The following is a 26,649-nucleotide window of genomic DNA, read 5'->3' as shown; positions in this document are numbered from 1 at the left end:
CTAGGGACTGAACCCAGGGCCTTCCCATTAAGCTATCTTTCCAGTCCCTTTTAATTTAATTTAATTAGGGTTTTTTTTGTTTTGTTTTTTGTTTTTTTTTAGACAGGGCCTTGGTAAATTGCCCAGGCTGGAACTGAATTATGGACCATCCTGCTTTAGTTTTCAAAACTGCTGGGATTACTGGTGTGCACTAACACAGAGCTACCACTTAGTGTTTTTGGTGAGTGCCTTTCTTCTCCATTTAACATACTGAGAATATTTCCCCATATTACTAAATTGCTCTGCAAGCCAGGCACAGTGGCACATGCCCATAATCCCAGTATTCTGGGATGCTAAGGCAGAAGGATCACAAGTTTGATTGTATGTTCACCAAGGCCTGTGATGTTCCAAGCCTCAACTAAGACACCAGAGGAAAAGCAGGGAACAAAACAAGTTTCTGTCCTCAAATAGTTTACATTTTGGTGGGGTGGGCAATGACAATACAGTTAATATTTCAGCTGGTAATGGTATGAAGTAAAATAAAGCAGGCAAGAAGGCAGAGAGTGAAACAGGACATTATTATTCTATAAGGTGCTTTATTTTACAACTAATCTTCTATTAAAAGACATTTAGATTATTTCTAACATTTCCCTAATAAATATTATACTGACAAAAATTCTTTTATATCTATTTGAACCCAGATTTCCTAAGATTACACATCTAGAAACAAAGATAACAGTAAACATGAGTATGATACAGTATGTACATGTGCCAGCTCCCCATAAGGAACATATTATGTAGTGCAAACATGAAATTTTTAAAAAGGAAGAATGTATGTGTACTTTTAAAGGGCGATCTTGTTAAACTGCCCTCCAAGCTGGGCATGGTGACACATGCCTGTAATCTTAGTGGCAGAGCACTTGCCTAACAAACGTGAAACCCTACATTCACTCTCCAGTACTGCAAAAAAAAAAAAAAAAAATCAACCCAAACTACCCTCTAGCAAGACTAGCAATTTATACTGCCATGACCACCAACACAAAACGGTAACCCTATCCAAAACGGTTACTTCTTAGCCAGGTGTGGTGTCGCACGCCTGTAATCCCAGTACTCTAGAGGCTTGAGGTAGGAGGATTGCTACGAACTCGAGTCTAGCTTGGGCTTCGTAGTGAGTTCAAAGCCAGCTTGCACTACAAAGAGAGACCCTGTCTCCAAAAAAGGGGGGGTATTTCTTAAAGTAAAAGAAAAATGAATTTAACACAGGAAAACAATATATTTTGACTAGTTATGACATTTTTGAAATCAACGTTTGTTATTTATGAGTAGTTTTTCCAGTTTATCATCATCTCTTTTTTTGTTTCTGGTGTCTTGAGCTGTTACAAATTCAAATATGTTAATGTGCCTTCTTCCAGTTTCCTTCCCTCACTTTCATATGGTTAGGACATCGACTAGGAATGTTCATGTTCTTCTGATTTCCATTTAAAGTCATCGCAATGTCTCTTTGGAATATGACGTGTCAAAAATAAAATTTTCACCCATGAATTCAGCCAGTAGATTGTTTTCAGAACACTGAACAAATAAGCAGGTATATCCTATAACCTTCTTCCAATACTTTGAAAAATGTCAAAATGGAAAAATCCAATTCTGACTCCATGAAATTTTAAAGAATTCTTACCTCGACCTAAAACACAAATAGCCATCAAGTTGGATGAATAGTAAGTAGAATGGAATTTCAGTAGCTCTTGTCTTACATCAATGCCTTCTTTGTTGGGCCGAGTCTCTAGAGTGTATTTGTTACCTGAAAGTAAGAGGAAACATTTCTTAGGCAAAGCAAAATTTGTGGACTTTAAAGCATTATTACTGACATACTATAAGATGAACAAAAAAACAGATTTCTAATATATACAGTGGTCAAATATGTTCCAATGTCAGGTACACAAACAGGATCATATAGCATAAAGTAGTACTGTAATATCTTTTTTTGAGGGGGACAGGGTCTTGTTATGTCATTCTGGCAGGCTGGCCTCAAACTCATGTAAACCTCCTGCCTCAGCCTCTCAAGTGTTGGGATTACAGGTGTGTGCCACCACACCCAGCTTTAGTACTGTAATATCTTAAACTACATTTTTCCCCAAGGAACTAAAAGTTTGTTATAAAAGTTACAGTCCTTAAGATCTCTGTGAGTATTAAGTACAGTTTTAAGAAAAAAATGAGATCCATATGGTCTCCATTCACTTAACTTCAATTCCCTATGTGTCCTGTAATTAATTGAACAGAGTCACTAAGGGATCTTTTTATAACTTGCCAAGTTACTTGTAGAAAGAAAAGAAAAAAACTTACTATTTTGACCTGAAGCATTATAGTTGTGACATGAATTTTCATGAATCTGATCTAGACTGGTACAAACAGGATGCAATGCTATTTTTTATAAATCTCAAGTGATGTGTATAGTATAACTCTATGAGCTCTCTTACGAAATTTTAGTAAATAATTAGGACAAAATATACAGTCAAAAATTAACAGTGCATCTCTGTAAATACTACCTTTCTAAGAAAGACTTTGCCAATTTGGGACTAGGAGGTGAGAAATTCCAACGATTGGTATCTCTCCAAAATAGCATCTTGACTGGAAATATCCTAACATGGTAGCTCTTACTAATGTTCCTGCTTGCACTACAAAATAGGATCCTGTCTCTTTCCTACAGATATGAAACTAGTAGAAGATATTCTTGGTGTTTTGTCTTGCTCTGTTGCTATAACAGCTGATGAACTGATACTGGTAGAATATCCCTCTTTCACCAACTTGGATGTCTACACAAAGATACCAGACTGCATTCTCAAATCCAGTCATCAGTTCATTTACTGTTACCCAGAACTCAGTCAGGATTCATGCCCCAGGATGTTTGATTCATGCCCCAGGTGAAGAAAGAATGTCCACCAAACAGCCTAGCAAGTGGTCATTGCATTTCTCCAGTCACAAAGAAATCATATGTACACACACTCACTAGAAGCTGCCTACCACGCAAGTTCCCAGATTGTAAATTACTGCTGTCCTCTCTCACTAAAGATCTTCTTCAACTCCAGTCTGCTCTTTCAGGATCCTAAGACAACCTCTATCTGATGGGTTCAGGTGCTCTTAAAAACATCAAGTATCCTAAAGAAGACTGACTTTCTCTGTCCCTCAAAGACATCCCGTTTACTCTGAGACTCTGAACCACAGGCATACCTTGAATAGAGAGGTTCCTTCTCCCCGTCCCCTGTTTGGAGCCAAAAGCTTAGAAACTATGTATATTCGTTATTTATGCAAACAAACAAATATACCTATATATACATCTTAAGTGTCCACTCCTCAGGGGGCAGGAAAAGGCCATTTGCTGGTGAAAGGTTTGAAGTTGTCTCATATCAAGATGAAATATGAGTACTGATGTGTCTCCCTCCTTCCACTGAATGAAGATTTGAAAAGACTCAGTTCCAGGGGGACTTATCCATAGAGGCTCCTTAGTCCTTTACACTACCAAGCTCAGATCCCTACAATAAGCAGACTAAGACTGATATTGTGGCACCCAATTTTGGAGAATTAAGTTTCAAAAGACTATGTGAATACAAAAATATGCTATAGTGTTAGATCAAAGTAAGCTATCTGGTCTAAATGTGATTTGATTTGCCTATTTACAATCACATCAATATCTTGATTTCAAAAAATTAAAAATTTTAAATAAAAGTTTGTAAAAACCAAGATTACAGCTTCCATTTAGAACACAAAAATTTGTGAAACTGACCAATTCTAGTTCACTATGCTTTGATTTTTATGTTTCTGAGTATTTTAACACTGCAATTTCTACCTTTTAATTTTAGATCCATTTTAAAACAGAAAATAAAGCAGGAACATACCCCAGACATACTAAGACATTGCTCACTTGCAAAGCATTGACAGTTCTATATTAAAATAAGCCAAACAGGACGGGGAGGGATGTGGCTCTAGCGTGTGTGAGGCCTGGGGAAGGAAGGGAGCCAAGGGACCACTGTAAAGTAACACAGGAAGGAAAATGATTCATCTTTAGTAATTCATATGTATTTAGGAATCTGTCCATTTTTTCTGTTTTCCATCTTATTACAGTAAGGCAGATACTGATGATCTTCAGGAGTTCCTCAGGATCTGTCGTAATTTCATCCTTTTCATTCCTAACGGAATGATTTTGAGTCTTTTCTTTCCTTTTTTTGGTAAGGTTGGCTGAGGGTTTATCGATTTTATTGACTCTTTGAAAGAACTAACTCTTCAATACATTGATTCTTTGTATTACTTTCTTAGTCTCCATTGCATTAATTTTTGCTCTTAACTTTGTAACTTCCTCCCTCATACAAGTTTTGGGCTAGACTTGTTCTTCTTTTTCTTGAGGTTTAAGGTTCAACATTAGGTTGTTCATTTAAACTGTTCTGGTTTTTGATGTGAGAATTCACCACTATAAATTTCCCTCTTTGGACTTCTTTCATTGGGTCCTGTAAGTTCCAGTATATTGTATCAGTATTATCATTTAATTAAAGAAACTGTCTAATATCTACTTGACTTTCATCTGTGGCCTATGGTTGTTCAGGAGGGAGAGTGTTAACTTCCATGTGTTAATGGAGTTTTTGTGGTATCTTTTGCTACCGAGTTCCAATTTCATTGCACTGTGTTCTGATACCATGCATGGGATAATTGCAATTTCTTTGCATTTACTTAAGCATGTTTTGTGAGCTGGTATGTGGTCTATTTTTGAGAACATCCTGTATGCATCTGAGAAGAATGTGTGTTCTGATGTGGCGTGGAACACTCTGTAGACACCTAATAAGTCCATTTGCTCAAAAGTTTGGTTCAGTGCTGATATTTCTTTGTTGCGTTTTTGTCTAGTTGATCTATTTGTGACAGTGGGGTATTGAGGACCCCCATTACAATTATATTAGTGCTTACTGATTTTTGTATGTCTGTTAATATTTGTTTTATATAGTTTGGTGTGCTGGTATTTGGTGTATATGCATTTATGACTATTATCTCTTCCTCTTGGATTGTTCCTTTATTAAGTATACAGTAACCTTCTTGGTCTCTCTTGATCAGCCTTGCCTTAAAATTCACTTTGTCTGCAAATAGAACCACTGCCCCTGATTTGTTCTGGGTTCCTGTTGCATGGAGTATTGTTTTCCACCCTTTGACTTCCAGTCTATGAATTTATTTTTGAATTATATATGTTTCTTGTATGCAGTATATTGTTGGATCATGCTTCTTGATACATTCTGCCAGTCTATTTCACTTGATTGGTGAATTAAGACCATTAACATTGATGGTTGTAACTGATATGTACTGACCTATCCTTATCATATTATTTTACTGTTGTCAGTTCCCTGTCTTTCCCCTGTTTAACTGTTTATCTGGCTTGGTGGATTGATTCTGTTTGGGTTCATGGAATTGTAGTGTCTGTTGTTATCTCTTTCTAAAATATCCTTCAGAACATTGTGGAGTGTTGGTTTGGTAGCATGAATTTTTTCAGTTGTTCTGTCATGGAAGTATCTTACTTCTCCATTCACTTTGAAAGACAGTTTTGCAGGGTACACCAATCTGGTTGGAGGTTGTTTTCTTTCAGGACCTAAAATGCTTGACTCCAAACTCTCCTTGACTTTATGGGTTTGTGTGGAGAAGTCAGCTGTGATTCTGATAAGCTTTCCTTTAGATTTCTTTTCTCTAATAGCTTTTCACATTCTGTTCTTGTGTGGAATTTCTGGACTCTTGACTGTTGTGTGTCCTAGTATAGATTTTTCTGATCATGGCTAATTGGAATTCTATATGCCTCACTTACTATATGTCAAATTTCGTTTCCACGCTTGGGTCATTTTCTACCATTACTTCTGTGAATAGGTGTTTTTTTTATGTCCTTTTCACTATCTCTTGATTTTTCATTGATTCCCATTGTAGTGGACTGACAACTGGTGGTCAACTTATAACAACCACCTGAACTGAGTAAGCATGGTGCTGGGTGTGGGAGGCCCACCTGAGGACTGTTGCCAGGAGCATAAGAGGCAGAACTGGAGAAGAAAAGGCTGTTGGGAGCTGAGAAAGGCTGTTGGGAGCTGGTAGAAGCTGTAAGGAGCTGTTGATTTTCTTGGAGGAGCTTGCCATGATGGCTTTCTTGATTAATTTGGCTGTTTTCATCCTCCGAGGAGTTCGGGGCCTTGTTGGCACTGAGAATGGTTTCAGTTCACTTTGGAGGAGTTCTGGCCCTCACTCTGAGCATCACTTCCTGGTTCTGGAGGGGAAGAAGGTGCACAGTCCAGTCTCCTGAAGAACCTTGTTGCATTGGCTTTCCTGATGAGAACTTAGCTTTCCTCATCATTGGAGGAGGTCGGGACCTCACTGTTGCTGAGAATGCCTGTGGTACCTTTTTGGGGAGCTCTGGTTCTTAATTTGCGCGTTGTTTCCTGGCTCCAGTGCAGATCCCTCAGCCTGCTAGCACAGATCCTTTATTCTGCTTGCACAAACTTACTAGATTCCACCACTGACCTTTGGGCCTTCCCAGTGCCTGAAACGGGCCTGCATGAGATATTATTATGGGCTCTAGGCCTCCAGTTGGACTCGTGGAAGGCATTGTTATGAGCTCTAGGTCTTCAGCTGGACTCATGTAGGACATTATCATGGGATCCAGGTCCTCAGCTGGATTCCTTGGTCTTAGTGTGTGGACATATTTCCTGCACTCCCTTGTATATCATTCTTTGGGTGACTATTATAAATAATCTTATAAACTATGTGTCCTGTATTATATTGTTTCCCCTTGCAAAGTAACCCTCAAACCATGATACCCATCAATATTATTTTAGTCTTCTTTGTATCATCTAGTAGCTGTTGAATTGATTTTTCATGGTCCTTTGCTATCTTTAAGCAGTCTTTCTTTTCATGACTACTAACTATAAACCTGCAGAAATCCTGCACAATCCTGCACAAACCTGTGCAAGTCCTGCAAAAATCTAGATCACCAATGCCTACTTTGAGAACTTTCTAATAAGATGGAAAACACAAAAGAAACAATTTGTACATCCACATGAATTACTAAAACTGAATGAAGATAAAAAATTTTAAGTAAACCAGTATCAGTCAATGAAATTTAACATGTAACTAAAAAACCACCAACAAAGAAAAGCTGAGGCCCTGACAGATTCACTGCTGAATTCTGTATGAAATTTGAAGAAGACCTAATGTGGCTACTTCTCAAATTCTCTAATGAAATTGTAAAGGGAGCAACACTCCCAAATTCATTCCTAGAAGCAACCATTACTTTCATACTGGCAAGCAGAATGCAGCAAATCATCAACAAGATTATACAACATGACCAAGTAGGATTCATCCCAGGGATACTGGGATAATTCAACATACACAAATCAATAAATATAATACACCATACTAACAGGACCAAGGACAAAAACCACAGGATCATCTCAATAGATACAGAAAAAGCATTTGACAAACTCCAACACCCACTCACGATAAAAACTCCACAGAAAATTGGAATATGTGATCTTTATCTCAATCTGAAAAAAGCCATGTATGACAAACCAATAGCCAATGTCACACAAAATGGTCAAAACCTGGAAGTTTTCAGTCTAAAATTAGGAGCAAGACAAGAATGTCTACTATCACTGCTCTTATTCAATATAGTTCTGGAAACATTAGCCAGAGTAATTAGAAAAGAGAAAGAAATAAAAGGAATAACAAGGAAAAGACAAAGTTAAATTATCCTTATTTGCAGATGACATAATACTCTACACAGAAGACCCCAAAAACTACTAAAAAACTGCTAGAATTAATAACCAAATTCATTAATGTAGCTGGATACAAAGTCAACACTCAAAATCAATAGTCTTCCTGTACACAAATAACAAATTCACTAAAAGAGAAATTTGGGAAACAACACCTTTCACAATAGTATTCAAAAAAATAAAATAGCTAGGCATCAATCTAATGAAGGAAATAAAAGACTTTTACACTGAAAACTACAATACTATGAAAAAGTAGACTGAAGAGAATATCAGAAAATGAAATGACATCCCTTTTTCTTGAGTAGGAAAAACCAATATAGTGAAAATGGCCATACTTCCAAAATTGTTATACAGATTTAATGCAATCCTGAACAAAATACCAATAGCATATCTCACAGAATTAGAGAAAACAATTCTAAAATTCATTTGGAGCAAGAAGAGACCTAGAATAGCAAAAACAATTCTGGGCAACAAAGCCAAGACAAGAGGCATCACAATCCCTGGCTTGAAATTATACTACAAAGCTACTGTGATAAAACAGTGATGTACTTGCCAAAAAACAAACAGACAACAACCAAAAAAACCCAAACAGACACAGATCTGAGGACCAACAGATTAGAAGATGCAAAAAGAACTCCAAACACATGCAGTCATCTTTTTTTTGACAAAGGAGCCAAACACTTTCACTGGAAGACAGCCTCTTTAATAAATGGTACTGGAAAAACTGGCTTTTCACATGCCGAAGATTTAACCTAGACCCCTATTTCTCACTATGCACTAAACTAAAATCGAAATGGATCAAAAACCTAAATATTAAAACAGAAACACTAAATCTGCTGGAAGATAGAATAGGTAGAACTCTTGAAGACATTGGTGTAGGCAAAGACTTTATGATAAAAAACCCAACTGCACAAGAACTATCACAAAGAATCAATAACTGGGATCTCATCTTATTAAAAAGCTTTACCACAGCAAAAGAAACCACCAACAAAGTGAAGAGGCAACCTGCAGTATGGGAAAAAAAAGTTTCAAGCTGTTCCTCAAAGAACTACTATCGGGGCTGGGGATTTAGCTCAGCGGCAAAAACCGCCTGCCTGGCAAGCGCAAGCCTGGCAAGCGCAAGGTCATGAGTTAGGTTCCCGGTACCGGAGAAAAAACAAAAACAAAAAGAACTACTATCTACAATATATAAAGAACTAAAAAAAAAAAAAAATTCAGACCCCTCAATTCAAAGACCCAATCCAAAACCTGAGAAACTTAAATGAAGACACACTTCTCGGATGAAGAAATACAAATGCCAAATAAATATATAAAAGAAGTACTAGGTAAATCTTGGAAACAACCCAAATGCCCATCAACAGATGAATGAATAAAGCAGATGTGGGGTTTTTTTGAAGATGTGATTTTTTTTTTAATGCAAATACAATACTACTCTGGCATAGAGAAGGCTAAACTTGGGACATTTCCAGGTAAATGGATGCACTTTGAGACCACATTCAAGTTAAATATTGCATTGTTTTTCTGGTGTGAGAGACTGAAAGGGTAAATAAGGAACCAAAATGTATAACAAATATTAGAAAGTAGGAAGAAAATGTTCAAATGGGAAAGGGAACAATGTGAGGGAAGGAAGGGAAAAGAAAAACAGACAGAATAGAAGGGAAAAAATGCAAACAAAGCTTTTGTAAATAAGGAGGGGATGGGGAGTTAAAAGGAAGGGAGGGCATTGGGGAAAAAAAGAAGAATGAAGATATGTTACGTACAGATAGAAATTTCCCATGATGAATATGCTCATTATGTATATCTAAAATGTACCAATAACCTGTCTCCTTAGTGCAGCAGGCTGTATGTCAGTCTCATGAAATATACCAATAAAATTCATTTTTAAAACATGTAAAATGTGTCCAGTGAAATAAAGTACTTGTTTTAAAGTTTTAAAATAAAGGTTCTTAATATGTATGTTTATTTTTTCATACAAAATTAGAAAGGTCAGTTCCACTGCAGATGAGTAAATACACACAAGTAAGATGCACACGAGAAAGTACATCGAGTAAAAACCTCTTAAGAGCCACCACAAAGCACCTCCATATTTGATTAATCTGGTTCTTGTCTTCAACAGATACATAAATTTCCTCAAAAACATATCCACATCGCAAAAAAGGACAATAACAAAATCTATGGAAAAGCCTAAGGAATAATAAATGATTAAGTGGGCTGAAATATCAAATATTTTATATCCATGCATCTACTCTGACAGTCAAAAATAAGTTGGTTACCAACAGAAGGATGCTAGGAAGCTAACTTATTATTTTGAAAACTGGGGAATGAATGGAATGAATCAAGTATTTGTCCTTCTCCTTACATAGTAATTTACCAATGACAAGCCAAATACTATAGCAGAAGAGATTTTCTTTTCATAGCAGTATTCAAGTTAACTGAGAGAGATGGAAGGGAAATTAAAGGAATCAGAGTTGGGGGACACGTTGAGGATCATTGTGTGCATTACAGAGACACAGCCAAACGTTGCACACCGAATGGAAAACTATCACCATCGATAAAGCTGTCTTTTCAAGAAGAAAAAGAAGAGCCAGGTGTGGTGGCAAATGCCTGAAATCCTGAGGTAGTAAGCTGTGAGTTCAAGGCCAGCCTGGGCCAAAAAAGCTAGTTCAAGGCTTGCACACGGGATGAGACCCTTTCTCAAAAAACCCAAAACAAAACAAAAAACAGAAGGAGGAGGAGAAATCAAACATGAATCTGATCAAGTCTCAATATCCACCTGCCAATCTGTGAAAACAGAAGGCACAGCTGGCCCAAAATGTACACAGCAGAGGAAATAATCAAATGAAAAAATACTTGCAAAGCACATATCTAGGGATTAATATCCAAAGTTTATAAAGAACTCTCACAACTCAATGGTAGTAAAGCAAATAACTGAATTAAAAAATGGGTAAAGTTCCAACAGACATTTCTGTAAAGAAGACATAAAAATGGCTAGCTGGTGTATGAAAAGGTGCTCAACATCATTAATCATAGGAGAAAGATATTAAAGCAACTATGAGATACCATCTTATACTTTTAAGGAAGGCTATTATCAAAAAGATAAGATAACAAATGTTGATGAGGGTATGGAAAAAAAGAACTCTGGTAAACTATTAGAATGCAGAGTGCTACAGAAACTACACAAACTAGTAAGAAGGGCCTTCACACAGAGCCATATCTTCAGGGTCACGCTAAGTCAATAAACTGCCCAAACTGGGCTCTAACTTGTAATCCTCCTACCTCAGCCTCTTAGACTGCTGGGATTACAGGTATGTGTTACCTACCATTCCTGGCTAGAATGGAGGTTGTTAAAGAAATTGTTAAATTTTTAAAAAGAACTACCATACAACCTAGCAATGCCTCTTCTGAGTATAGAGAAATCGCCATCTCATAAAGCTATCTGCACGTACCATTAGCTCCAATAGCCAAAATATGGAAATAACCTAAGTGCCCATCAATAAAGGAATGGATAAAGAAAATGTGCAGCTACATATGCAGCACTTCAGATAAGCTTTCAAAAACTGAGGTCTTTAGAGCTGGGCGTGGGGGCGCACGCCTGTAATCCCAGCACTTGGGAGGCTGAGGCAGGAGGATCATTGTGAGTTCGAGGTCAGCCTGGGCTACAAAGTGAGCTGAAGGCCAGCCTGAACTGCATAGCAAGACGCTGTCTCAAAAAAAAAAAAAAAAAAGACAAAAAATAAAAATTAAGGTTTTTCAGTTGGGCATTGTGCACATCTATAATCCCAGCACTTGGGAGGCTGAGACAGAAGGACTGCTGTGAGTTCAAGGCCCAGCCTGGGCTACATAGTAAGACCCTGTCTCAAAAAACCAAAAAAATAAAATAAGATTTTTACCCAACAAGTAGGAATTTAAACAGTGACTGGATATTTAATGATACTGATGATAATACTATTTTGCTTTATTATTTTATTTTATTTTACTTGGTTTGTGAGACAGGGCCTTGCTATGTAGTTTATACTGGCCTTGACCTCACTATGTATTCCAGACTGGCCTTGAACTTGAGGTGATCTTCCTCCCTCAGCCTCCCAAGTGCTGGGATCACAGAAGTGCGCCACTACGCCTGCCTGTATTTTAAAAGTCATTCTCTTTTAGAGGTATGTATTGAAATATTTATGAGTGAAAGGACAGGATGGCTAGGACTTCTTGAAAACAATACAAGAGGATGAATGGGAAGGTAGACTGCATAGGACTAGGCAGGGTAAAGCAACATCGAGTTCATTATAGTATTCTGTGTGCTTTGTGTATGGCTTTAATTCTTCATTAAAATAAAAGGAGGAAACAGGTTAGGAGAGAAAGCATAAAAAGCAAACAATGAACCTGAATTGCAGTCTGATTCCGTGCTTCAACATCTTCCTGACAGGGTCCAGAGACAGGGAATTAACTGTAATTCATAATTCAAAATCTTTGTTGTTGTTTTCCTACTTCACCATCCTAATTCATTTTCTTATTCTGTTTCTTTGTTTCTTCCTACCTTCTTGCAAAGGTATCCTTTGTCACAGCCAAACAGTGTACCTCAATGGGAGAGCACTTGCTTGGTTAGCATGTTTGAAGTCCTGGGTTTGATCTCTGGCAGCACAGAAGAAAAAACAAAGGCCAAACTATCCTAACTCCTGTTTGCCAAAGACCCAGGGCTCCTCTGTTTGTCTTTTCTTGTCATGGTTCTGGAGGCCAATTTAACATTATCACAAAGAACACAGGCGTTTTGTTGACTTTCAGCATGTGGTGATTTAAACTCAGGGCCTTGGGCACGCGAAGCTAAGTACTCCGCCACCACAGTTCACACCCACAGCCTAGTTTTCCTTTTGTATTTTGAGACAGGGTCTTGCTAAATTGCCCAGCTTGGCCTACAATTTGCCCTCCTCCCACACCCGCCTCCTGAGTCACTGGGATTACAGGTCTGCACCGCTCCACCTGGCAGAACAGGCTTTGAGTTCCAACTGCCTTGACACTGAAAACAGTTTCATTACAACACTACCTGCCCGTTCCCTGTACGCACCACAAGGACGTGAAACTTTGGCCTCATTATTCTTAGTATCACTACTGACATCGCTCAAACAGGGTAAGGAAACCACGGTATCATGGTGAGGGTTTAGTGGGATCGTGTTAAGTAAAACCCCTATCCAGTATATACCACTTAATACACACAAAATAAATAATAAAACACATTTCTGCTTGAGTCACTCTTCCTTCTGCTAAAGACAATCCTACCTACCTCTCAGGAGAACTGAAGTTGCATCTCCTTTGACAGCCTGGAAAATTCAATTTTAGGCAACACTAAAGCAGGTCAGACAGAATAGTGGTTAAAAGTTCCAAATCATGCGGCTGGGGATTTAGCTCAGCGGCACAGCGCCTGCCTGGCAAGCGCGAGGTCGTGAGCTCAATTCCTGGTACCGGAAAAAAACCCGAAAAAAAGAATAAAAAATAAAAAATAAATTTAAAAAAAGTTCCAAATCTGAGCCATGCATGGTGGCACACACCTCGTAACTCTAGCACTTAGGGAGGCTGAAGCAAGAGGATCTCAAGTTTGAGTCCTGCCTGAGCAACTTGGTGAAATCCTATCTCAAAAAAAATTTTTTAGGGCTGGGGATTTAGCTCAGCGGCACAGCACCTGCCTGGCAAGCGCAAGGTCGTGAGTTCGGTTCCCGGTACCAGAGAAAAACCAAAAAAAAAAAAAAAAAAAAAAAATTTTTAAAAGGATTAGAGATATAGCTTGCTGATAGAGTGGCTATGGGTTCAATTCCCAGTACAGAATGAATGAATGAATGAATGAATGTTTTAAAATCTCCAAACCTGCTTTTATCTTTTACTTTATTTTCTGAAGATTAATTTTACTATTTTCTTCATTACTACATGTTTGTAATACATAACGATCACCTTCCTCACGGGGAGTTGGTATATGTATGTAACACATCTTAATACTTTTTCTTTTATACTTTAAATACCTTTGTACTGTTTTTTGTACTGCTGAAATGTTTAAATTAAATATGTACTTTCTAATTAAAAATTGAATAAAGAAAAAGGGCAAAATTATAAAATCAAGAACCTTCATATTTATTTTATTCTACCCCCGTCATCTGTACTTATTTCCCCCTAAGAGCAGAGGCCTTGTGTATCTCCTAGCGTTCTACCTCCCTGTATCTGCCCCCGTAGCAGATGCTACACATTTGATGAGTAGAGGTAAATGCAATTTGAGTAGGAGGATTAGAAAAGCTTTGAAATGAACCTTTAAAAAGCACTTCGGTTTGGAAAGTAGACTCCAGAATAAAAGAATGTATTATCTTCTCCCCTTGAAATGCTGGTTAATATCTGTTCACAACTCTTCACTGCTCTTCTCATTAAACATTTAGACCCCTATTTGAACAAGAAAATCTGAACTCTTCTATCCTTAACTGTAAAATACAGTACTGTGCAAAGAGGCTAAGAGTTTAAATGAGACCAAGGAGACCTACTGTATGAAAGCCACTGTTGACAAACCTGTCCCAAATTTGCTGAAGGGGTGTTTGGGATTCCCTGTAGCTTTCTCCAACTGAAAGAGTCTCCAGGCATCGTTCATCACATTCTTTTCATGTTCTGAATCCACTGCATTCACTTCTCTGTCTTTGCAACTCTCATCAAACAAGGGGCACAGGAAAAACTGTGCAAACCTAAGGGTATGAAAAATAATTAACAGCTTGAAAACTGTTATCTGAAAGGACTAGGTTTTTTTTGTTTAATTAGGTATGGATTTAAGTACAAAACCTATTTCTGTAAGACTAGTCTTTAAAAAAAGTTTTAAACTCTATTAGATAGAAAATATGAATTCTGTAGGATAAGAAAAAATTACTGTAATCCCAGCCCTTGGGAGGCTGAGGCAGGAGGAGGTGAGTTCAAGACCAGCCTGGGCTACAAAGTGAGGTAAAAGCCAGCCAGAACTGCATAGCAAGACCCTGTCTCAAAAAGACCAAAAAAAAAAAAAAAAAAAAAAAAAGAGAAAAGAAAAAGAAAAAAATTACTCTGTTACTAAGAAAAAAGAATATAAACTAAGTTCTAAACAACAGAAGAAAAATTTAACATTGGACATATATAAAGTCACGGGAACTGATTTGTTCCAGAGATGCTAATAATTAGTGGAAAACATAAATAAGTAACATCAAAAGGTCAAGGAAGACTTAGAGAAATAGTAGTCTATCTAAGCTTATCAGTGGTACCTTCCCGTAGTTCTAGCACTCTGGAAGGCTAAGACAGGAAGTCTGCAAGTTCAAACGCAGCCTGGGGAACTTAGTGACAGTGAATGAGACACTGTCTCAAAACTGAAAAGTTAAAAAAGGCTGGAGATACAAGAAGACCTGAGTTTAATTCTTGGTAACCCCCACCACCAAAAAAAAAAGAAAAAAAAAAGATTTGCAATATCTATGAAAAATCTTGTTTTATGTAATTAATTCTCTGAAGAAAAAAAAAAGGAAAGTAGAAAATAGTTATTAGCCCAATAATTTTAAAGTTTTAGGTGCAATTTCAGTAAGACTTTGGTACCTCAGGAGACAAAAATTAGGTGATCTACTTTTTTTTTTTTTTGTCTTTTTGAGACAGGGTTTCACCATGCAGTTCAGGCTGGCCTTGAACTTACTTTGTAGCCCAGGCTGGCCTTGAAATTATTTTGTCGCCCAAGCTGGCCTCAAACTAGCAGCAATCCTCCTGCTTTAGCCTCCCGAGTATTGGGATTACAGGTGTGCACCATCATGCCTCGCTAAGTGACTTACAAAAAGACATGACTTCAACTTTTCTGTCTTCTTTCTTAAGCAGTGCTAGGGATTTAACCCAGGAACTTTGCACTGAGTCACATCCTGTCCCCTTTTTTCCCTCTAAATTTTTATTTCTCTAACACAGTCTCACTAAATTACCCAGGCTAGGCTTGAACTTGGGATCCTCCAGTCTCAGCCTCCCAGACTGAGATTACTGGCAGGCACTACCATGCTCAGTTTTTTGGTTTTCTTTTCTTTTGTTTTCCTCTGCTTTGTTTTGTTTTGTTTTCTTTTCTTTTCTTTTCTCCTCTTTGGAGAAATTCAAACGAACTACACTGAAACACCTGAGCTATGACATAGGAGTTTGACCTAGCTATTACTATGAAACATTAAGATACAAACCATCTATGAATTTTTAATAAGCAGTAATTTAGTAAATAGCAAAATGAGCAATTGTAACAAAAGTAACCACTATGCATTGAGGCTATTCTTTAACAATAATAAAATTTAACTAAAATATCCCTAGTGTGTAAATTAAATTCTTCTATATTAGGTAGCAATTTGAGTCATGATTTCATGAAGCAATTCTTCTCAAGAAATGTTAGATCCTACCATATAGGAACAAGATCCAGAATTCAGATGAAGCCAAGAGCAGGGGTTCTGAACAGTACTATTGTTCAGAGGGACCTAAAAGAATGCTGGGTCTACAAACAGCTCAGTTACCACGAGTCCAGCTGTCAAAAGGGCGACTGTCATTACTTAACATTTATTTTAAGTGCATAATGAATATGATACTGTGCTAAGTACTTTACACATGCCAAGCCAAAGGGAAACTCCACCTATCTCGGGTTTATAATTAAAAATTTATGAAAACAAATAGTTATAGATGTATCCTCTCTTACCTATTTCAATATATTAAGGCTAGGAAAACTACCTAACAACCACAGACCAAAGCTGCATAGGTGCAAATAATAATGTTTATGACGTAGAATAATCCAGTTTTTAAAAAGATGTTCTTATACAAGTGAATTTTTACTCTAAGCTATATAGCAGACATACTGCATCATACAGAGATTTGTTATATATATAAAATTTGCCCTGGCATCTGCAAAACAGAAAATAAAATTCAGTATAGATTACCAGGCGTGGCGGTGCATGCCTATAATCCCAGCACTCAGGAGGGTGAGGCAGGAGGATCGTTGAGAGTTTGAGACCAGCCTGGGCTACAAAGTGAGCTCAAGGCCAGCCTGAACTGCATAGTGAGACCTTGTCTCGGGGAAAAAAAAAAAAAAAAAGAAAAAAAGAAAAAATTCAGTACAGATCCCACGGAACTCCTTAATGGAAATCTTTGGGAATACTTATAAAGATGACTATACCTCAAGCCTAAAGAATGAAACACAACACAGAATAAATAGAAAACAGACTACTTTGATCCAGTCACATATCATAAACCCATGCCTTTATGTGCTGGGAATGTAGCTTAGTAATAACATGTTTGTTTAATATGCTTGAGGCCCTGGGTACAATCCCTAGTACTGAAAAAAAAAAAGAATAAGTGAAAACTATTCATTTTTTAAAATATAATGACTATTATTAATATGAATAAGCAAATAAAGCTGACAATGACTAAAATTACAGTGTCAGACTTTAGGCTACTTGTTCTCTACAGTAACCTGTTCTCATCCTGAAGAGTGTATTTGTTTTCCTACTTTTACTTGGCCCAAACTCACTCTGCAGTTTTGCTTTCCTATCTTTAAGAAATGTAAAACCCTGCTACCATTTAAAAAAATAGTCGAGCATGGTAGCACATACCTGTAATCCTAGCACTCGGGAGGCTGAGGCAGGAGGACTACTGTGAGTTCAAGGCCAGCCTGCACTACACAGTGAAACTCAGTTGCAAAAAAAGAAAAAAAAAAAAAAATCAAACTTCAAAATGCTACAAAACTACACCTTGCTAATACAGAAATCTACAAAATTATAAAAATTCACGAGAAATTATACTTTAATAAATAAATCAAATCACTAACACAACAAAAAATAAAAAATTGTTGGCTACAGCCAAGCATGGTGGCACATGCCCATAATCTTTGCTACTTAAAGACACCTAAGTAGAAGGGTAGCAAGTTCAAGGCTGGCCTCGCCAATTAGTAAAAGGCTGTCTCAAAATAAAAAATGAAAAGGGCTGGGGGTGGTGCTCAGGAGGACAGCACCTGCCTAGAATTCATGATCTCCTAAGTCTAATCACCAGTAACACAAAAAAAGATAAAAGGAAATTGTTGGCTGTACAGAAAATTGACCAAGAAGTTAAACTGGCCGAATGGAGCATTCTCCAAAAAATACTTTTAAAACACCCGCAGGTTTCAAACAGGTCAAAACACTATTACTTAAGTGAGGAAGTAAAGAACAGGATGCTTAAGGTCTAACACTTTGGAAGAGGAAGTATGTTTGAAAAGTGATCCACAACACTAACCACAGGCTATTCCACATCATGTACATTCGCTACAGCACCAAGTAGAATGGAAAGGGCCAGTGAGAAATTTGTAAATCAATATATTTTGTGGGCCTGAACTGGCGTAAAGTCTTGCTATTTTTCTTTCTTTACCAGAAGGAAAACTATGACATCTCTCATTATCCTTTCCTTTTTACAACATAAAGGGAAAAGGCTGGTTAAAATGTATTTCATTAAGCTATAAAGTGATGAAGCCATCTTTGTTAAAAAAAGAAAACTATTATTATTTCTATTAATGTGATTAAGTACATAAAGTTAATTTACAGTGTATTCAGCATTACCTGTCTAGCGCACCTTCCAGGTGTTCATGAGAAACATCAAAATAGTAATTGGTGTGCTCTCCACTGGTGAAGGCATTCGAGCTCCCTGCATGCTCACTGAGGAACTGGCTGTATTCATTTTCTTTTGGATATTTCTTTGTTCCCAAAAAAAGCATATGTTCACAAAAATGACTTAAGCCAGCAATATTTGGAGGATCTGATAATGAACCTGAAAGAGAAAACACATATATAACAAATTATTTTTTATGTCAAAAGCTAGTAATTATAGACAATTTGGAATTCTTGTTAGTGTAACAACTATAATCACATAATCAGAGAAAGTTAAGAGTAAGCTGCTTAAAATTATATTATTTAGAAGGTAAATGAATGGTCGGAAGACTTGGATTCTACCCCCTACTCTTTTTTTTAAAGAGAAAAAAAATTTCAAAACAAGATAATAGGAGGGTAATGGTTAATACGTTGCATATTGTTATCTTTATATTAGTTACTCAGAGTACAAGATCTAGGCATTTAATTGTCCAGACAATATCAGCAGAAATCTTTCTTTTCAATGAACTAAGAGAAATTAGTAGTATAGCTATCTTCACTATCGCATATGTGTGTGTGTATATATATTATATATATATATACACTTTTTTTTTTTTGCTTTTCCCTCCTTTTTCTCCATTCCCCCATCCCAGTTTCTCTTTCCTTTGAACAGTTTCTTCCCACTTTACAATATCTACTGCACATTTTGGATATTATTTACTCTTTCAGCTTCTCATACTAGGGAGACAATATGATGTTTAGACGTGAGTCTGGTTTATTTTACTTAAGAGTATGGTCTCTAGATGCATCCATTTACCTATAAAAGTCACCATTTTATCCTTCTTTATAGCTGAGTAGTACTCCATTATATAAAAACATCACATCTTTTTTTATCCATTCCTCAGCTGATAGGCATTTGGGTTATTTCCAAGATCTAGTTATTACAAATTGTGTGGCCCCTACTCTTGACATTATTGAATTGGCACATTGACAAGATTCCTTAACCTCTCTGGACAATAATTTCCTCATGTAAGAGGGAAAGAACGAGCTGAGTTCACTGTTTTATAAGATCTAAAACTTCCTTTGTTATGGTTTTATTTTATTGGTTTTTTTTTCTTTTTGAGACAGGGTCTCGCTATGCAGTTCAGGCTGGTCTTGAGCTCACTTTGTAGCCCAGGCTGGTCTCAAACTCACAGTGATCCTCCTGCCTCAGCCTCCCGAGTGCTGGGATTACAGGTGTGTGCCACCACACCCACGTTTTATTTTACTGTAAGAGACCACACAGCATAGTGCTAAGAGGATGGGCTGGGAGATTAGCAGTTCTGTAACTGTGAAGTTTTAAGCATAATATTTACCTAGGGTCTAGTGCAAAATACATGGGAACAATTATTAGTTCAATATTACCTTAATTTCTCAATTCTAAAATGTTATGGAGTTAAAAAAATACCTACTAGCCAGGCATGGGGTGATGCATGCCTTAATCCTAGCTACTCATGAAGCTGGAGAAAGAGGATCACAACTCTAAGGTCAGCCTGGACAACTCAGCAAGACCCTGTCTCACAGTGAATTTTAAAAGGCTTAGGATATAGCTCAGTGGTAGCACCCCACATACACAAGACATGAATTCAATTCCCAGTAACCCCCTCTCACACTCAAGCTACGAAAAAATAAACTGTCTTGCCAAGTATACACATGAGTAAAAGGCAATCCTTTCTTTTTTTTTTTTATGGAGACCACTACGAAGCAGCCCTGAGCAGGACAAATTAACCAATGGACTTTTCATGTTTATTTGAGAATCTGTCCAAATTCTAGGCCGCTTGTCTGGAAATGGGCAGTAGACTCATAGTAAGTGAACCTCTGTGAGTTACAAGCCCTACTGTCATGGCGATGAAGCCTCAAAGGATAAGACAAGATCACAGCCAAGGATACCTAGATCCAACCTCAACTAGAAAAAGACTGCTGACTCAGGCACCTCACTCCTGGGTAGACTAACTTAATACCTTACTTGGAGAAGTCCTTGAGTGGTTCTGTCCTTCTTGAGTACTCCCCTCCCTTCTGATAACTAAATAAATACAGGCCACCCAGAGAAGGTCTTGGTCTTAACCCTGGTAGAATCTCGAATTCTGTGAGAGGGCTTTGATCCTTCTGGAGCCCTGAAATCATTCCATTTGTCTCTTTTCTTTTAGCCTTTGCTGTACACTCATTCGGGAAACTGCAGACCTGATCAGCCCACAATAACTAAGTATTATTAAACCGATTTTGGTTTTTTTTTTTTGGTCTTTGTGAGACAGGGTTTCACTGTGCAATTCACACTGGCCACTTTGTAGCCCAGGCTAACTTTGAACTTCCAGGGATCCTCCTTCCTCAGCCTCCCAAGTGCTGGGATTACAGGAATGTGCCACAATGCCCAGCTAAAAACAATCCAATTTAAATGACATTAAATGTAGAAGAAATGTGCATGCAAGGATCTACAAATATGACATTAAGTGTACCAAAGTTAAAAAACAGAACTACTACTGTAAAGATGGGAATACATTTCCTTGCTGCTAGGTCACCTTAGGTGGGACCCTAACAAGATGCTTTTAGTAAATGTAAGATTATTGTGACTTAGATGACTAGTTTACCAATAAATGTATAAGGGTTCCATTACAAAATAAGGTATTAAAAAAAATCAATAAAATAAAGTACATTGAACTGATTACTGGATTTTTATTCACACTCCAACAGAAAGTTCTACTAAGTATAACCACTAGCTGAAACTGAACAAAGTTCAATTTACAATTTTAAATTGTACCTATGTGTACATCAAGGGCTGCTGAAGACTTATCCGTGGTGGGATCGCTGATGAGAAGTACTTTGATACCATTCGCCAGCTCTAGTCCGCGGTATTCTCGCTTGTCTTCAGGAGATTTGATAATGTGATTTCCTATTCTCTTGACAGCTGAATTATTCATTTTGCTATAAGTCTTTTTTTGAAAACTGAAGGAAAAAAAAAGATTATTAATTGTTAAATTTTGGCTATTTTTAAAAGGACAAAAAATAACATTAACCAAATTCACATAATACATCATCACATTTAAAAAGTACTTAGGAGGACACTGTTGCTGCTGGAGGTTGAACTCAGGGCCTCAGGCATGCTAAGCACACCCTCTAACACTGAACTATATCCCTAACCCTGGAGGAAACTTTATAACCTATCTTCAGGATATAATCATTCCTCTCTCCCATCTTACCCCTCACTCTGTTGGAGAAATGCTGACCACACCCCTTTCATAGAGCCATATTTATACCTAGAAGAGTACATGGGTTGGGATTTGACACAGGGTAGGTTGGGCCATGAGTTGGTGAATGCACTGACCTAGAATAGTTTTCCCAATAACTACTTTCATACATATTTCAAAGGTTATCTGCTACAGTAAGGTGGGAAGTTGTGTAATAGTTATTACTGGGTCAGCCAATACATTGCTCAACCTGACCATGTACAAGGATATGGCAGATTTGGAGCTCATGGATCTCATATGCATTCAAGACAACACAGAGCACAGGGAGTAGTCCTCAATAAGAACAAACGTGTAAAGCCTTAACACAAAGTAAGAGGTATGGGCTGTTCTATGAAAGCAGCAAAGGCAAGCACATAAAACAAAGAAAAACCTGGAAGGACTCCAAATAATTTTTGTAATCCACTGCAGAGTTGAATGCCAGGGCAGGAACAGCGTAGCAATCGTAACAGAGATGTTATAGAAATTCTCTTACAAAGTGCTTCCTCTGATAATTCTCTTTTCTTCTCTAGGAAGGCTAGAGACACAATGATGGGAAAGGACTAGCAGCACACAGAATCCTAAAATGGTATTAGCTGGTACTGCATTAACACAGTAAAGAGACTTTTCCATGTTAAGTTTTTTGAGAGTAGGTTATTTATTTATTTAGAGATGGAGTCTTACTATGTTGCCCAGGCTAGCCTTCAAATCACAATCCTCCCATCTCAGCCTCCAAAATTGCTGGGATTATAGGTATGTGCTGCTGTGCCCAGCTTAAATGTTATTTTTGTTTAAGAGACAAAAATCTTAAAAAAAAAAAAAGAAAGAAAAAGAGACACGAAAACCTGAACATATTACTGTTGGCAGGTTCATGTACCAATCCCGTAAAGCCAAAAGCATGTCTGAAACTACATGATACAGGGCAAGTGAACCTATGCTGGCATACTGGCTTCTCACCCAGAAAACAAAAGAAGTGGATTTGGCCAAGTGTGCTGTAATCTGGGGGCTGAGGCAGGAGGATTATAAATTCAAGCCCAGTCTGGTCAACTTAGAGAGACTCTGTCTCAAAATTTATGAAAGGAGGCTGGGGATGTGGCTCAAAGGTAGAATGCTTGCCTAGCATGCACAAGGCCCTGAGTTCAATCCCCTGTACCACCAAAAAACAGAAAAATAAATTATGAAAGGGCTGAGTATGTGGCTTAGTGAGAAGATCCTTGGTTCAATCCCCACCACTACCACCCTAAGGTGGAACTGACTGTCCTAACATATTGTTAGCCTGTGACTCAAAGGTAAATCAGAGGAAGGATGGGTAAATAGGCAGACAATTATTGATAAAATATTGTGTTAAAATCTTGAAAGATTAAGAGAAAAAAAGCCTAGACTGATTTTAAACCCGGCACGGTGGTACATGCTTGTAATCCCAGTATTTGGGAGGCTGAGGCCAGAGGATCACCACAAGTTTGAGGCCAGCCTGAGCTATGTAGATAGTTCAAGGCCAGCCTGGATTACCTAGGGAGACCCTGTCTCAAACAACAAAAGTCTAGATTGATTTTAGGAGACTATATTGAAATTATCTATAATTACTCATCTAATCTGAATAACAATTGAGAAACCAAAGAGGTTTGTTCCTATAAAGACTGTCCCCTAGATCTTATTTTGAGAGATGATATGTAGAATTTTAATGATCAATACTATAGGTCATACTAAATGTGTAATACTCGTTTTTAAAACTCATGCTTTGCACAAACAATCCTAATGGTCTTGCTCTAGAGTAAAATACTTCATGAAAAACAATGGATAAGATATAATGCTAACATTTTGAGACTATAAAGATACTAGTCAAAGATTTAACAACAATTTGGAGTGAAAAGCCATTATTAACAATCACTTTTTACTTCATAGCCATAAAACACAAGATCAATGTCAAAGAGCGGGTTGGAAGGTATAGCTCAGTAGAGAGAGCATTTGGCTAGCATGTGTGAGGCCCTAGGTTCAGTTCCCAGCAAAAAAGTTAGAAATGAAAACATCCGAGTGCAAAGTCTAAAACATTATGCTGTTTCATGTTAGGGAAAAAATTCTCAGGATAACAGGAATAGGTTCTAAAAAGACTCCAAAGAGGGGCACCAGGAACCCAAGATAACAGCGCTGGTTAACATTTCCCAACGGACAATCTATTTAGAACACAGCAAATGCCTTCAGTAAATAGTTTGTTTCGAAAACCTTCATTTGAGTTCAACATAGATTATTTGAAAGTGATTTCCGAACTAGCAGCAATGTGATGCTAAATAAACCATGAGGTCACCTCCAGGAAGAAGAGCAGCATAGAAAGGTGGCAATAAGAAGCTCAGTGTGCATCACAGAAAATTCCTAACCCTCCCCTACAGCCCCCTCTATTAGAGGGAGAAAAGGGGCCGGGATTTTAGTCAAGGATTCTAAGGGCTATTTGCTTCATCACCATCACTGATACCCAATTCCATGCCATAGGTTCGCCACCACTGTTTAGGGAACAAAGGGCTAATTAGCATGATTAAACTAAAACTGTTTAACCCATACCTATGGGAAGATGAAACAAAGGGCACTTCGGTGGTATAAACTGTCTTATCTCATGGGAGGTTGAAAACCCATTATAGTACATAAGGATAACCACCTCAACTACAGGCCACATGCTGTCATTTTTTCAGGGTCTCAATTTCCCTTGTACAGATTGCAGTTTTCTCAGACCAAAAAAAAAAAGCTAAAGTTAAAACAGAGTAAGATGCAGGTACTGTGGATAGAGATTGCGAGCTCCTGGCCAGTAAGAAGCCCTTACAAATGACCAGCATCTATCACAGGCACAGACATAACTTATTTGGATACTGAAGCTGTGCCTGATTCATATTCTTGGTGTGGCTGAGAATAAAGACATACAATTTATTCTGTAAGTTACACATAAAAATCAGTGCAACTACTTTTAGACATCTGTACACAGGATCAAGATCAGCTATAAATTTCTAAGCTTGCAGTGCTCTCAAATCAAGTATCATGATTTCTTGAGAAATTAAAGTCAAAAGAAAACAGTAGCAACATTTTCAAACAAGACTCATTCCCAGAACTCCATATTCAATGATATATCACCAATGCTTTTTACAAAGATTTGACTCTTACCTTCTGGAGAACTGAAGGAAATGATTGGAAACTCCTCTGATGATTAACTCATCAACAGCTTGCCTGTCTCTGTATTTATATGAGATCACATGTCTGTCTATCTCAGCTCCATCATTAGCATAAAGCCTTCAAGAGTAACTTTACTTATTGCAAATGTTCTCCAATAAGCAAGCATTCTGACATTTCAGATGACAAGCAAGTGCTAACTCAAATGCTTTTCCAGACATTTATTTGATATTTTTAACTTGTCAAAGTCAATTTTAGGAGCAATAAGATTATTTTCAATTTTAGAGACATTATTATATACTGGAAACTTCACAAGGTACAGAATTATCAGTTTTCAGCATTCTGATGAACTAGAGAGATGCTTAGTAGTTATGACATAATTTGTTCAGAATTTAAAACAATGACTATAATCACAGAAGGTAAAAGCTAGAAGAGCCATTGCAGGATATTAACTAGGCCTTTGTAGTTCATGGAGCTTGTTAAAAATGCAAAATATCAGAACCTACCATAGGATAACACTGCACTTTAATAAGATCTCCAGGTGGGTTACTCTCATTTTATCCAGAAGGAAATAAGCTCAAGGAGCTTGAGCCACTTGCCCAAAATCATTCCATAAAAAATTACAATTAGATTTTTTTTTCTGGTTTGGATTAAACACAGGACCTTTGTATTGAACTACATCTCCACCAACGAACACCCACTCTGAGACTGATGTAGTCATGACCATAGTAAGGGACAACCACAGAGATGGGAAACAGGCAAAACCCTGGGCCCTTACCTCCTACTCAAAAAAACATGCTTCGTGTTTTCTTCTGGGACAGTTACGGACCGTTTTTGCTATGAACCATGAGTCTTCACTTGAACCTACAGATGCCCTTTAAGTAACTAAGAACCAAGCTTGACCATTTTGTATCCTTTGTTACCTTAAAATTTATACAATCTTTCCCCTTTCAAGACTGAGGACACCAGGATATGGAATTTCCAGGGACACTCACCTTGGCTGGAAGTCTCCAGCCACCGTCCTGAACCTATGGTCACCTGGACTCCAAGGAAGGTGGAGCCCCATCAGACTGAGACCACCACAGACAAATTAATCCTTCCCAGAAAGGAAACCATCCCTTAGCCAAAAAGATTCATTCCAGAGGTATGACACCAGGATTGAAATAATGATCACCCAAACCCTAGCCCACCAGCTAATCCTTAAAAAGCTGGCCTCACCTTTAGAGGTGGGCCAGTTTGAACCCCTGTATCAGAGTGTTCCCTCACTAGCTACCTAAGTTGCAGTCCTTTCCCATCTTCCCTTTAGCTTTCCAATTGAAGTTTTCTTCCTGTATAGTTGTACTTTCATTTTTAATTTCCATTTCTATTAAAGCAAGGATCCACACCAGCCAGTAACAAGACCAAGACAGTACGGGCAGGGGCTGGGGATTTACCTCTGCGGCACAGCGCCTGTCTGGCAAGCACAAGGTTGTGAGTTCGATTCCCGGTACCGGAAAAAAACTGGAAAAAAAAAAAAAAAGGACAGTACAGACTGAACTATAAATGGTAATCCTCCTGCCTCAGTCTCCCAGAGTGCTAGGATTAAAGACAAGCCTGGATAGAACTCAACTTTAACCTCCTGCTGTATTCAACTTTATCTCCCATATCAAAACAAATATTTAAGAAGGCCTATTATAATGCCAGATACTGCATCATGTATGGCTACAAAGATAAATTAGCCTTTGCTCTGAAAAAACCCAGACTAGTAACAGAAACAGATAGGAAATCTTTTAAGCGTGGTGAGAGTTGTCTCTGGGGCATTATGGGAATAATGAAAGAACTATCTAGGAAAGGGAAAAGAGAAAGGATATGAGCAGAAGCATGCTAAATAAAAGGTGGGAGTGTGGTGCGGGG

General features: G+C 37.8%; 1 protein-coding gene across 1 annotated transcript in view; it reads right to left on the bottom strand.

The window, feature by feature from the left end:
- Ide (insulin-degrading enzyme) overlaps window positions 1–26,649 on the bottom strand; it is a 106,980-nt gene that overhangs the window by 57,523 nt on the left and 22,808 nt on the right. Inside the window, 4 exon segments of the mRNA XM_005385825.2 lie at window positions 1,655–1,777; window positions 14,289–14,458; window positions 18,323–18,530; window positions 21,144–21,328. Of these exon segments, the coding sequence (XP_005385882.1) occupies window positions 1,655–1,777; window positions 14,289–14,458; window positions 18,323–18,530; window positions 21,144–21,328 (686 nt within the window).

Source organism: Chinchilla lanigera, unplaced genomic scaffold, assembly GCF_000276665.1.
Source record: "Chinchilla lanigera isolate Chin_1 unplaced genomic scaffold, ChiLan1.0 scaffold00024, whole genome shotgun sequence".
Classification (NCBI taxonomy): domain Eukaryota; kingdom Metazoa; phylum Chordata; class Mammalia; order Rodentia; family Chinchillidae; genus Chinchilla; species Chinchilla lanigera.
The sequence above is the reverse complement of the archived record's forward strand: the minus strand, read 5'-3'. Positions and strand labels throughout refer to the sequence as shown.